The 12,806-nt window shown below is 32.1% G+C and overlaps 1 protein-coding gene across 1 annotated transcript; it reads left to right on the top strand.

Moving 5' to 3' along the window:
* Nucleotides 1–987: 987 nt before the first annotated feature.
* On the top strand, nt 988–11,339 carry LOC124919121 (increased DNA methylation 1-like). The gene is made up of 10 exons (XM_047459281.1): nt 988–1,230; nt 1,380–1,433; nt 1,575–3,926; nt 7,082–7,199; nt 7,528–7,610; nt 8,285–8,529; nt 9,337–9,423; nt 9,603–9,702; nt 10,337–10,538; nt 10,626–11,339. The coding sequence occupies exons 3-10, from the start codon at nt 1,656–1,658 to the stop codon at nt 10,904–10,906; spliced, it is 3,387 nt and encodes a 1,128-aa protein (XP_047315237.1). The 5' UTR covers nt 988–1,230; nt 1,380–1,433; nt 1,575–1,655; the 3' UTR covers nt 10,907–11,339.
* The last annotated feature ends 1,467 nt before the right edge of the window (nt 11,340–12,806 follow it).

Here is a 12,806-nt window from a genome sequence, read left to right as displayed (position 1 = left end):
TTACAAATGATCTTTTCATAAGTTGAATTTTTTTTTCTTTTAGTTAATCAATTGTGCATAATAGTCTCTTCATCATTTTATGACTCAAATTGCTCATAAAAAAATCTATTATCATTTTTCCTAAGCTAAAAACAGACTCGTAAATATAAAAATATCTTTAAAAATAATTGAAAGGATTGAGTACCTAATTTCACTCTCTTTCCATAATTCCAAGAGATTGAAAGTTTGGTTAAATCTTTTCTCAATCTTATCGATAAGTTAGAGATAACATATATTGAATAATATTATATTATAATTACATTTCGATTTGAGTTTTAAAAAGTATGTTTCTATAATTAAATTAATATTAAATTTATTTATTTTCTTATAAATATTATATATATTTTAATTTATAAATAATATTTCGATATTTTAGTATATTTCGATATACCAAAATTTTGAAAATCTCATACATTTACCGTACAAATAATTTCGGTATCGGTATCATACCTTACATTTTTTCGATATACCTTAAAAATCAATATTTTCAATATATTGCGGTATAGTATTTTCGATATATTTATAATATCAGTAATTTTCTCACATATAACCATGACTCCATCCGCTTAAACTCAAAGCGCTTTCCGATGAAATCAAACCCGTAACATTTTGGTCTTTTAAGTCGCCTTTTACCACTTTGTTACCTTTATAGGTTTATTTAAATTTTATTTAAACTCAGGTTTATTTTTATATTTAACCATTATAACTTATTGTTAAATATATTATAAATAATAAATTATATTAATTTGAAAAATGATAAATTAAATATGTTAATTAAAAAAAATAATTTAAAAAAAAGCTCATTTTAACATTATCCAACAAAATTAGACTTATCTACTTATGCCAATCTCAAATGTTAAGAATTAGGCCAATCTCATGTTACCCCAAAGGCCCAAGACAAAAACAATATTAATAGACTATAATGTTCATGTCTTGATGTTGATGAAGAAGGAGATAGGCAACACGAAGCAGTTGTGCTGTAGAGAGAGAAAGAAAATGAAATAACCAATTTTGCCATTTGTTTACATCTCCAGGCATAAGGTTTTCTTCTCAAGGCTGATACTCGAAAGAAATCCAAAATCGGCGACCTTTTCACTTCCAGATTCCTCTTTTTCTCTCGTCTTCTTGCCCTAATTTCAACCGAATCTGAGAATGTCGAGATAAAATCTATCTGGGTTGTTCGGCGAACTGGTAATTTTCGAACGGTGGTGTTTTGTTTCATGTTTTTGGGTCATCCTTTTTCTGTTTCGTGAAATTGATTGTTTTTGTTAGATCAGAGTTGTCTCAATTTTGTTTTTCAGTCTTCTCCTTATCTCACACTCGTTCACACTCACACGCAGGTACACCGATGATGTTTGGTTTCCTTTGGGTTTCGACTTTGGTTAAGCAAACAGGTATTGTGTTTTCTTTTTCGTTTTAGTGTTATTTTCAGGATGTGGTAATAACAGTGCTTATGTAAGACAACAAAATGCAGAAGACAATTAATATGTATTTGAGCTTAATTTGATAGATTTGATTTCTGTTGTTGTTTGTAGGTGGTATTCAGATTTCAACCTAGTATATACCTGCAGTTTGGTACCGTTGTTTATTGATCATCCTGAGCCAAAATAGACAAGATGCTACTTGGCAGAGAGATTGAGAATCTGCATGATGATGGTTTCGATGGTTCAATAAATGAGCATCATATTTTCTCACAAATATTTCTTGGAAGTAACTCTCAAAAAGCTAGTAAGAGGTGTCTTGTCACTGGAGTTATTAACTTTGAAAGTGATCAGGGAAAACCAAGGGCAAATTCAGCTGTTATAAGTCATGGTCACTCATTTAATCCGAAGGATTATTCAAATGAAAACTTAGGTGCCGGCTCTTTTCCCAAAGGATATGCGTTGACAATGCAGAATGGGGTAGGTGTAAATGGAAAAAGAATGAAAATTTCAGGTAAGAAGTCTTCTTCAAATACTGAAAATTCTGCAAAAGGTTGTCAAACTGTGACATGTCGTCTAGTTGAATCATCTAGTCAAGGAGTTAGCTCTAGTTCCTTTTTGCTAAAACGACATTCTGGTTATGACTCTGAAGATGATAATATTAATAGTGATCCTGTAAAACGTGGGTCATCAAGCTTAGACACAAGTAACAGGAAAGAGATTAATGCTAGTTCATCTGTTACTGTTCCAAGCAAGTCCGGATCTCATCAATGTACCAAAAATATAAAGAAGAAAAGTTCTGCAGCTAAGCGGTACTTGGGAGCAGTTATGACATCCTTATCTAAAGATTCAACAAATGATCCACGATCTGTCCTACGTCACCATGTACAGGAATTCTTAAGAGCAGTAGGATGGGAGATTGGGAGGCGCGATAGACAAGATAAGGTTCTTGGTGAGTATCTTTACTTCTCACCCGATGGTAGAAGGCCCATTCGTGAATTTTCAAGGGTCTGGAACTTGTGTGGTGAAAAATTATTGGCTGATGGAGGGGTTGTAGCTCATAAAAGTGATATCAGACAGTGGAATGATATTGACCAGTTTCGGATTGATTTGGCAGATACCTTGAAGAGAGTGAAGGAAGAATTTGCTTCTGCTGAAACCAGTGCTGCATTAGCTCGCTGTTGGCTTCTTTTAGACCCATTTGCGAATTTGGTTTTCATTGATAAGAAACTCGGCAATATAAAGTCTGGAAAACTAGTTAAAGAGAAGAGAAGTCCGTTATTTAACAAATATGCTAAGAAGATTTCGGAAGGTGTCAATAATAATGCATTGCCAGTCTTTGGAGAAAATTATTTGATGGATGATGAACAATGTAGTGATGGAGTTTCACTGAAAACCTGCCATGATATTTCAATTAGTGTTTCCAGAGAAAACAATTTGTGTTTGCTGGATAGCCCCATATTCAAAGACACTTCGTGTAAAAGGAGAATTAGTCCGAATCAGAGGCTATTCTCAGCTGTTACATTTGGGAGCCCTCTGGATCACTCTGAAATTTCTCTATACGATGTACCCATTACTGAAACTGATAGATTTAGCCACGGAAGTTCACTCACATGTGAAAGACTCAAATCTGACATCACTGAGGAAACCATTCTACAAATGGAAAACAATCATTCTAGGGACTGTTTGGGAAAGTCTGACAACCACACATTTCTTAAACCCTTTTCTACCAATGTTACTAAAATCACACCAAATGCTGAGTGTTCTAAGATTTACAAATTCAATAATGTTACAAATGGAGTTCCTAAGAACCTTTGTGTGCAGAAGAGGTCAGCTAAATGCCAATCTGAGGATGATGATCTCTTGATCTCAGCTATCATAAAAAACAAGAGTTTCAGATCCATCCCTATTCATTCTACACCACAAAAGCCTTCCACTAAATCAAAATCTCTCAAGAAGAGGAAGGGCAACAAGGGAAGTTGTAGGCTGCTTCTGAGAAGTATAGGAAAGAATGGGAAATATACAGAGGAAAAGTGGTACATGTTCAGCACAAGAACAATATTATCATGGTTGATTGGTTCTCGGATTGTTTCACTCAATGATGTTGTACAGTACCGTGACCCAAAAGATGGTGGTGTGCTCAAAGTCGGGTTAATTACTCATGATGGTATCTTTTGTTATTGTTGTAGTAAAGTACTTTCTCTCTCCAAGTTCAAGATGCATGCAGGTTTGAGATCAAATTACCCGTCCTTAAATCTTTTCATGGAGTATGGAAAACCATTCACCTTATGCCAACTTGAGGCTTGGTCAGCTGAATACAAGGCAAGGAAACCTGTCATTCGAACTGTTCACGATGAAGTAATGGATCAGAATGATGACAGTTGTGGCATGTGTGGAGATGTCGGTGAATTAATATGCTGTGATAACTGCCCATCTACTTTTCATCATCCTTGTTTGAACATACAGGTTGGACTTTGTGACGTTACTCTGCTGTTAATATGATTTTCCTCTTATTATTTGATTCATTTTCCCCCCTATTTCCAAAATAGTTTATGTCTGCTTTATTTGAATTACCTTTAGTTTATGCTCACCAGGATGTGTCAATGTTTGATTCCCTCAGAATAATTGAAGATCGAAAGTCATAATAAATTGATGGACCATGTAATATAGAACTCACAAAAAGCTAATGGTTATTAATGCAAGGACCTTCATTGGTATATTCTTTATGTCATAATCATTTTGTTGAAGCCTTAGACAGTACTCCTCGAAGAATATGCACAAATCTCATTTACTTAGTGATTGAAATAAGAAATGAAGTCTAAAATATTTCAACTTTTCTTATATTTTTCATTGCTTGTCAATGGTGTTAAACATGATAAATATCACTATTCTGTGATTTCATTTTCCTTCAAAACAAGAATGGTCTAACCTGTCAATTGTAGATTTCATGAAGGTATTTAATGCAACATTAAATGCCTTTCTAAATGGGACACTTGATCTTTGATTTCTTGTTTAGAATTCTGTGTTAGCATTAATGGTATATATTCTACCATTCTGGTGAAATAAATAAACTGAAACAAGCATGATATGCAGTTACTTACACATAGTCTCAGAGGGAGACAATTTGAAAGGATCGGAATCATATCTTTCCAACTTACTTTTCCTCCCACAAAGGACTCTGCTGGCAAACATTTTATGATCAAATTACCGATATATGTTAATTTTCACTCGTTTATCTTTTCTTGCACGGGCAGAAGGAGACTCCTCTGCTAGATAGTTGACATTTCTCTTGGTCTTGATCAGTACAGTAACAATAGCAGATCTACTAATGTTAATGGCTGATAAATTTTCACCAATGTGAACCTTGTACGTGTAATAACTTAATTACAAAGAAGTGGAGCATATATATTTAGTTTTCTTGTAAATATTGCATATGGATTTATTTTCTATGTGCAACTTCTCATTGTGGCCAAACAAGGTATATCTTGTGGTTAGAACGTGAAAATATTTTACGTGATTTTTTTTGTCTCAGTGTAATCAATAATTCATTAGTCCATGTGTGCTTTGGTACCATCACTAACCAAGTAGGTAATTTGTGATTGTTTGTCATGACCCAGCTGATGTGGCTTATGGGTATCCAAGTGGACAAATGCCATTGGCTTAACATAATTTAGAAAATTTTAGAATTAGGAAAGATGTAAAGGGTTCAGCTGTATATAATCAAACATCGAGAAATAGTATTAACTTGTTATTGTTGCGTAAACCTTTCTGTTTTAAAGAGAAGAGAAGCGTAAATGTTTATACCACAATAGTCTGCTGATACTATTTCTCAATGGCTGATTTTATACAACTCAACCCTTTATATCTTTCTTATTCTAGATTCTTCTAAATCTTGTTAAGCCACTAGGATAACCATACTCTACCTCAACTGAGTCATGACTAATGATATTGCTTCGATCATTATTTGAAATAATTTATTGATATAAATCAGTGCAATGTTATTTTCTAGGATAAGCAATTCATGACTTGGCTGATATGTATCTATTATGTCGTCATGCTCAACCTCATGTTGGGCGGATGGACATATAAGTTTGCAATGTGCTTCTACGTCATGTATATATTAAGTATAATCAATTTGATAAATCACTTATAGAGAATCATATTTTCATTATAATATTTCTTAGTAATTACACGCTTAATCTCGTAATAATATTATGTCTTAAATGATTATCCAACATTAAAATTTAACTTGGTTCTATATGATAGACATAATTCAAATGGTAAGCATTTGAGTATTTATATGTCGGAATAAAGGTAAGAGATGGGAAAATGTGGATGGTGGTAAGGGTGCCAGGATATTGTGTAAGGATAGGAAACTATATATATATTTCTTCGTATGTATGTATATATGTGTATGCACACACACGTTTATGTTTTAAGAGAATTCCCATCTGCCTAAGAAAGGAAACATATTAGTCATATGTAGAAAACTTATTTGCTTCTAGTATTTCCTAGCAGATTTTCTCCTCTTGTTACACTTTCTTAGGTTTGGGTATGGTTTGTAATAGAGATCAAATTGATATCTAACAAGAACGAAAGCATGTGCACTCTATTCATATTCATCATTTGATGCGCATGTGCACTATATTCATATTCTCAATTGATATCCTCCAGCTGCCTCATCATATTTATAATCACTGGGGGCACCTATTCTAACCAACTAATAACCTAAGAACTTGGGGGTAATATTAACTAATATAATAAACTTTTAGGGCCTCTATACTTTTTAGTGCCTTAACTGATAGCCCCTAACCCTACTAATACCTAACACCCTTCTCCAAAAGATTGAGAAGTAACTTGACACACAACAAACATTAATATCATCAAGGTTTTTGAAGGACCAATTAAAGGAAGACGCATGGTCGGAAGATTAAAAGATTATAATAGGATAGTTTATGTGTATATTTAGTATAATTAATTAACTATTTTAGTATAATCAATTAAATATAGTAATTATCTGATTAGAATTAGTATAATTAAATTTGCATTATAGTTTTATTAGAAGTGTGCTACTATTACTACTTAAACATGGATTATCAATATGTAAACAAATAATAATTGAATACAAAGAAATTTCTCAAGTCAAAGTCTATTTCTTATCTCTTTCTCATCCCTTTCTCTTGGATCTCTAACCCTATATTAGGGTTCTAAAAATAGACAAAATCTATTCAAATCTCCCCGTCACGCGCCGTCTTTTGATTGGCCCTTTAAAGCTAATGTGTGTTCTTTATCATAGTATTTCAAGCTAAGATGTGTTTGTCCATTTAGCCTGGTCAGTACTAAACATGGGAGCTTTTGCTTGATCAACCTTCTATTTTTTATATTTTTTGGGGCTGATTAATTTCTCAAAATATCCAATCAATCTTATGTGTATTCTTACCAGCCTCATTTATGTCTTATTTACACTGGTATGCATGTATGTATGAAGCATAAAAAATAATTGTTGCTCCAATTAATTTACTCAATGTAGGTTGGTATTGACTTTGCCATTTTGGGAGCTATTGTTTTCTGTTTGTTTGTCTTCTAAATAAGGCATTTTGTTCTTGTTTGTTTTTGTATAGGAGCTCCCTGAAGGCAGCTGGTACTGCTCGCGCTGCACATGTAGGACTTGTGGTGATCTTGTAGACATGACTCTAGAATCACCTGGTGAATTGAAATGTTCACAGTGTGAGCACAAATGTAATTATCCATGCTCATCTTAAGCTATTTAGATAAGACAATATCATTATATGTAGATTCCTTTACCACTCTGAAAGAAAATTCAAAATCTTTCATGCAAGCTTCCTTTGTCAACCTATTTTGTTTTCTTTTTGACGTCTTTGACATCATTACATATTTTACACAGTTAAAGCTAAATGCATTATTCTGTATAAACTTAACTAAGAAATGTCTGGTGATCATTGTAAACCTCCATAGAATGTTCAAAATATGTGCACGTCCAATAGGATTTGAACCTATACCTTCGGTTTAGAAGACCGATGACTATCTTATTATTATTTTTTGACAGACCACAGGACATGCTTTAAGGGGGAGTCTGTTTATAAAGAAATGGCTTATGACACCTGGTTCTGTGGGCAAAGCTGCCAGGAGGTAAATCCATAGATTTCTTTTAAGGTTTTACTATATCTGCAGGCATGTGCCCTACTGTATGCTTTTTTGAATTCTTATTGTCTACCTGGTTCTTTCCTTGAAATGTTTTGGTGCCTTCTTCTAAATAAAATGTAAATGATAAATTGTTCATCACCTTAGCCAATCTGATAATATCCACAGCTTGTTGGATGGTATTGAGTCTATTTTAAAACTAGTATTGTGTCACAATCATGATTTCATTGCCACAGTTAAAATTGGAAGGTAGTTTTTATTCTGATCAGATCAGTTCTTAGACCATGATTCAAATTATAGTGTAGCTTTTTGCTTCATCTAGTATAAAAATTATTTTCTTTATTGTGTTCCAAATTATAGTGCATCTTTTTTGCTTCATTTTCATAGAAAATTTTCTCTCAATCATGATTAGGTTATAGATTTTCATGACACGATCAACATTAGGAAAAGTTAAATCACAAAACAGTCTATTAATATTGTTCCTCTCAAGAAGTTTTATGTGGAGTTGTGCATATAATAACACTCGGCAAATTGTGATGATGCGTCACAAATTAGGCACAATATGCCTTCTAAAGGGGTGTTATGGGTTGTCAAAGGACTTTCCTTTATCATATTTATTTCAGTACTCTCATAATATCACAACACTTCTGTTCTCTTTTCAGGTTTACTCAGGTCTTCATACCCTTATTGGATGTGCTAAATTCCTCTCTGATGGCTTCTCTTGGACTCTGCTAAGGTGCATCCACGAAGAACAAAAAGTTCATTCCGATCAACGCATTATTGCTTTAAAGGCAGAATGTAACTCAAAGTTGGCTGTTGCTTTAACAATCATGGAAGAATGCTTTCTTCCCATGGTAGACCCCCTGACTGGAATAGACATGATACCCCATTTAGTATACAGCTGGGGGTGAGTGCTTCATCAATTGAATTATATGGTTTGATGGAATTTAGTTGACATATAATTTATTCTAGATATTCCTTGCCTCTTTTCGGTCCTGACATCCACAGAATGAGAACTTGACTATGAATTTCAGTTCCTGATTATTATTCTCTGCCTAAAATTTAAACACTAAACATGACATATGAACCACACATTCCGGTGATACAAATTACATGGAGTACAGGGTCTTTTCCCTGTGTGCACAAGGATGCACAATGGCGTGAGTTTGTGTAAACCAATTTATTTCAGTAATCATCTAAATTCTCTAGTATAGAAACTCATTTTTCAACCTTAACTTTTTCAAATTGCTCAAATTATTTTCCGTCTTCATTTTTTTGGTTAACTCGGTTAATTTCTTGATACGCATTATAGAAAGAAAACAATATTTTAGTCGAGTATTAAGAATAATGAGCTGGATGTATGGTGATGATTTTAGAACTTAACTGAGTTAACTAATAAATGATGGCGAAAAGTAATTTGAGTCATTTTTAAAAGTATAGGAAGGCTTGATACAAGTTGAGGCAGCAAAAGAGCTTTTGATGCAAGTTTAGGAAGCAAAACACACTTCTATCCAATTTTCTAGTCTTAAGATGGAGAATGTAAAACGTTTTATTTTACATTGGGGTCATTGGTGTTTTATGGGGTTTTGTTGTTTACTGTTGGATGTTTATAGAAGATTTGAAATCTATTCATTAGCTTTCTTAAATAATCTTACCCCCAATACTTTTGGACCACACAATTCTATCTCCTAATCTGATTCTATTTCACTTGCAGATCAGAATTTGCTCGGCTAGACTACCGTGGATTTTACACAGCAACCCTTGAGATGGATGACATTGTGACTGCCGTGGCATCAATCAGGTAGTAGGTGTTACTATGAATTTCGTAACTACTGATTCATTTTTGCATTATTTTAAAAATGTTACCATTAGATTTCCTAAAATGGTAATTCCTGACCTATCATTCATTCACTCAGTCATATATGTTGTTGGAGGATAATCTTTGCATATAATAAATACCTTTTTTAAATCTTTCTGCAGGGTCCATGGAGTTAGAGTTGCAGAAATGCCTCTTATTGCAACATGCAGCAGATACCGTCGACAAGGAATGTGCCGGCGTCTCATGGATTGCATTGAAAAGGTAACTCTTTCCTTTATGTAGCATTTGTAATAATATTATGATGATGATACAGAACAGAGAGACTAGTTACACGACAACACATGGCCAGCAAACTAATAGTATTAGGGTTTTATATTTAATTAAAGTTATTTATTTCAGTTTGATGTTACAGTTTATCAATAGCAATATAGTTATCTATTTGTTATGATTACCCTATTATGTATAGGAAGCTTAGTTATGAAAGGTGAAAGGTTCTATACTTCTTGTATCGATTTTTCTGTAATTTTCATCTTTTTTTGTTGGAATATTTAAACCCCTAGAGGTTGAACTTTATCAAATAATTTGATAAAAAAAATATTCTAGTATCCCTTTAATCTACTGCATATCTCTAAAATCTGAAGAAGCATGAATCCCTAATTTGAGGACCCCTTGAAAATATTATACTATGACCTAGCACTTGTTCTTGAAGAGCAGTGGTTGAATTTACTCTTGGATTGAATTAATGTTGATTTCCTTGTCCCCTAATTTCATAGAAAAGCTGATGCACTTGAATATTTTCAGTACCTCTTTTGGTTATATTTTAATTTTCCTCTGTCGAATATCCAGCTTCCATTATTAAGGATATATGATTTGCAATGTTTAACCTCTCTTGTAGATGCTAAAATCCTTAAAAGTTGAGAAACTGGTGATATCTGCCATTCCCAGTTTACTTGAGACATGGGTGAATGGTTTTGGCTTCCAACTTATGGAAGACAGTGAAAGGAGAAGTTTGAGTGACGTGAATCTGATGGTTTTTCCTGGAACCTTATGGATGAAGAAACACATCCACAATACTGAAACAGACTACCTACAAGCAGGTAAAGCCACCAACATATGATATGTAGTTCAATTGACTTAGTGAGTATAGAAATCAAAATATATACTTCTTTTATGAGTAATTGCAGGATCATGCAGTCTATCGTCTCCAGAAGCGAAAGGTTCTCCTCAGATAATGGTCGATTGCCAAACAAGCTTGGAACCGTCATGTGAAAAACAAGCTTTAAGGGAATGTTGTGGTAATGATAAGGAACTAACGACAATTAGTGTTGTAGAAGGAGAGCTGATGGTTGTTGATGATGAAGAAGATGGTTGTGGTGATAGAGAACTACCTCCTTCTAGTGAAAAGATTGAGGAATCTTGTAATTTTCAAGATAATGCTGAATTTTGTATGGAAACAAATATTTAAAATAAATATGGAAGTGTAGGTATTATGGAGGTGGGCATTTGGGTTGGCACAGCCCAACACGGAAGGAGCCCATATGAACTGTATTGTGCTACGGGCCAAGACGTCCTGAACTGTGGTGTATCGCGATGGGCTTTGTTTTTGTAGTACGGGTCGACACGGTGTCATGGCCTATTCCCCATGCGTGGTAGCCAAACCAGCTCCCTAGGGCCTGTTTGTTTTTTGTGGATTTTGGGGAAACTTGAAATTTAATTTTATGAGGGAAAATTGTTTATAAATAACACTGCAAAATTTATATATATTTACCTTGCAAAATTTTAGTTATTATCTTCTCTAAAATCTCATTTTGTTCATGCAAATTGCAATTTGTGTTAGAAATGGTAGACTTGCCTCCTATTCTTGTATTGTTATATTTAGTTACTAGTTATGTGTTTAATTTGAACATTATATATTTTATTTGTATTATCATAAACTGATGCTGTATTATTTAACTAGGGTTGAGCAAAGCTTACATTGACAAATCTTAATTCTAAATTAATTTGGTTTGGTTGGATTGAGTTGGATTTCTTTGTCGAATTCCATGTATGAGCCTGAACTTTTATGATATTTTTGAGAATTTCTAGGCTCCAAGTGTGTATTTTTTATCTCTATAATGTCTATTATTTTATTTCAGAGAAATATGCAATGTTAGTTAATATATTATATATATATATATATAGTTGATATAGAGAGGTTATAATTTCATTTTAATTAGTGGCTAATAATATATATATAAATATTTTAAATTTAGTGATCTTTTAACTTTAGAAAATGTCAAAATTTATTAGTAATGTCATGTATTTGAACTACCTACTTATTAATATATATATTTTTTTAAATATTGACAAGAAAGTTGATTTAATTAGTTAGTATTTAAAACTACTAATTAGTTCTAATAATTTGTTTAGTTAATTTTATTAATTATATTATTTAAATTTTTATATAGAGGAAATATAATTGTTTCAACAAAAGTTTAAATAATATATTTTTAGTTTATATTTTTCTCTCGAGATTTTAACCTGTATCAAAACACCAAGTTTGAGAAATCTTGAAAAGTTTTGATGCTCGCAATTGATGGAGTGCTTTATTCTTTATTCTATTACATCTGGAAAAAAAAAAAAAATATATATATATATATATATATATATATATATATATATATATATATATATATATATATATATATATATATATATATATATATATATATAATTTGGGTTGCAATTAATCCAATCTATTACATTCTTTGGGAACAAGCCCACCAAACTAATAAATATATTATATAATATATATATTCTATTTAAACATCTAACCAATCTAACTAATATATATTTATTATATTTAAACAATCTAAATATAATTTTTATTAATTTTTAAATAAATAAATAAAAATTCAACTAATCAATATTAATATATTATATAATATAATTATTCATAATTAAAAATAAATTAATTTATTAATTTCTAAATAAATAACCCACTAAATAATATATAATCTATCACTGCCAAATTTAAAAACATCTAACTTATTCATTCCTAATTAAATTTAGTTACTTAACATTAAACTATATATAAACTATTCAGCTTAACTAAAAAATATGTCCCTAACCATAATAGTTACTTTAAAATTTTGAATTCTTTTCTCACTAGTCATTATGTCTCTATAATAATTAATGCTCAAACGGAAGAGCACATTATATCGGCTTAAATTTAACTTTATTCTCTTACCAGATTTGTATAATTTCGATTTTGCATGTTTATGATACCACAACCGTAACACTCAATAAAGAAATATATGTAATTTCCTCCCTAGATATAATCTAGAAACTAATAATATGCGAGGTCAGGGATATGATGATATTTT

Source organism: Impatiens glandulifera, chromosome 1 (genome assembly GCF_907164915.1).
Source record: "Impatiens glandulifera chromosome 1, dImpGla2.1, whole genome shotgun sequence".
In the NCBI taxonomy this organism is placed as follows: Eukaryota; Viridiplantae; Streptophyta; class Magnoliopsida; order Ericales; family Balsaminaceae; genus Impatiens; species Impatiens glandulifera.
The sequence above is the reverse complement of the archived record's forward strand: the minus strand, read 5'-3'. Positions and strand labels throughout refer to the sequence as shown.

Excerpts from the sequence above, each read along its gene's own strand:
- LOC124919121 (XM_047459281.1), top strand. The coding sequence starts at position 1,656 with ATGCTACTTGGCAGAGAGATTGAGAATCTGCATGATGATGGTTTCGAT. Across the intron at positions 7,611-8,284 it reads GTGGGCAAAGCTGCCAGGAG|GTTTACTCAGGTCTTCATAC; the intron begins GTAAATCCATAG and ends TTCTCTTTTCAG. Across the intron at positions 9,703-10,336 it reads TCATGGATTGCATTGAAAAG|ATGCTAAAATCCTTAAAAGT; the intron begins GTAACTCTTTCC and ends CCTCTCTTGTAG.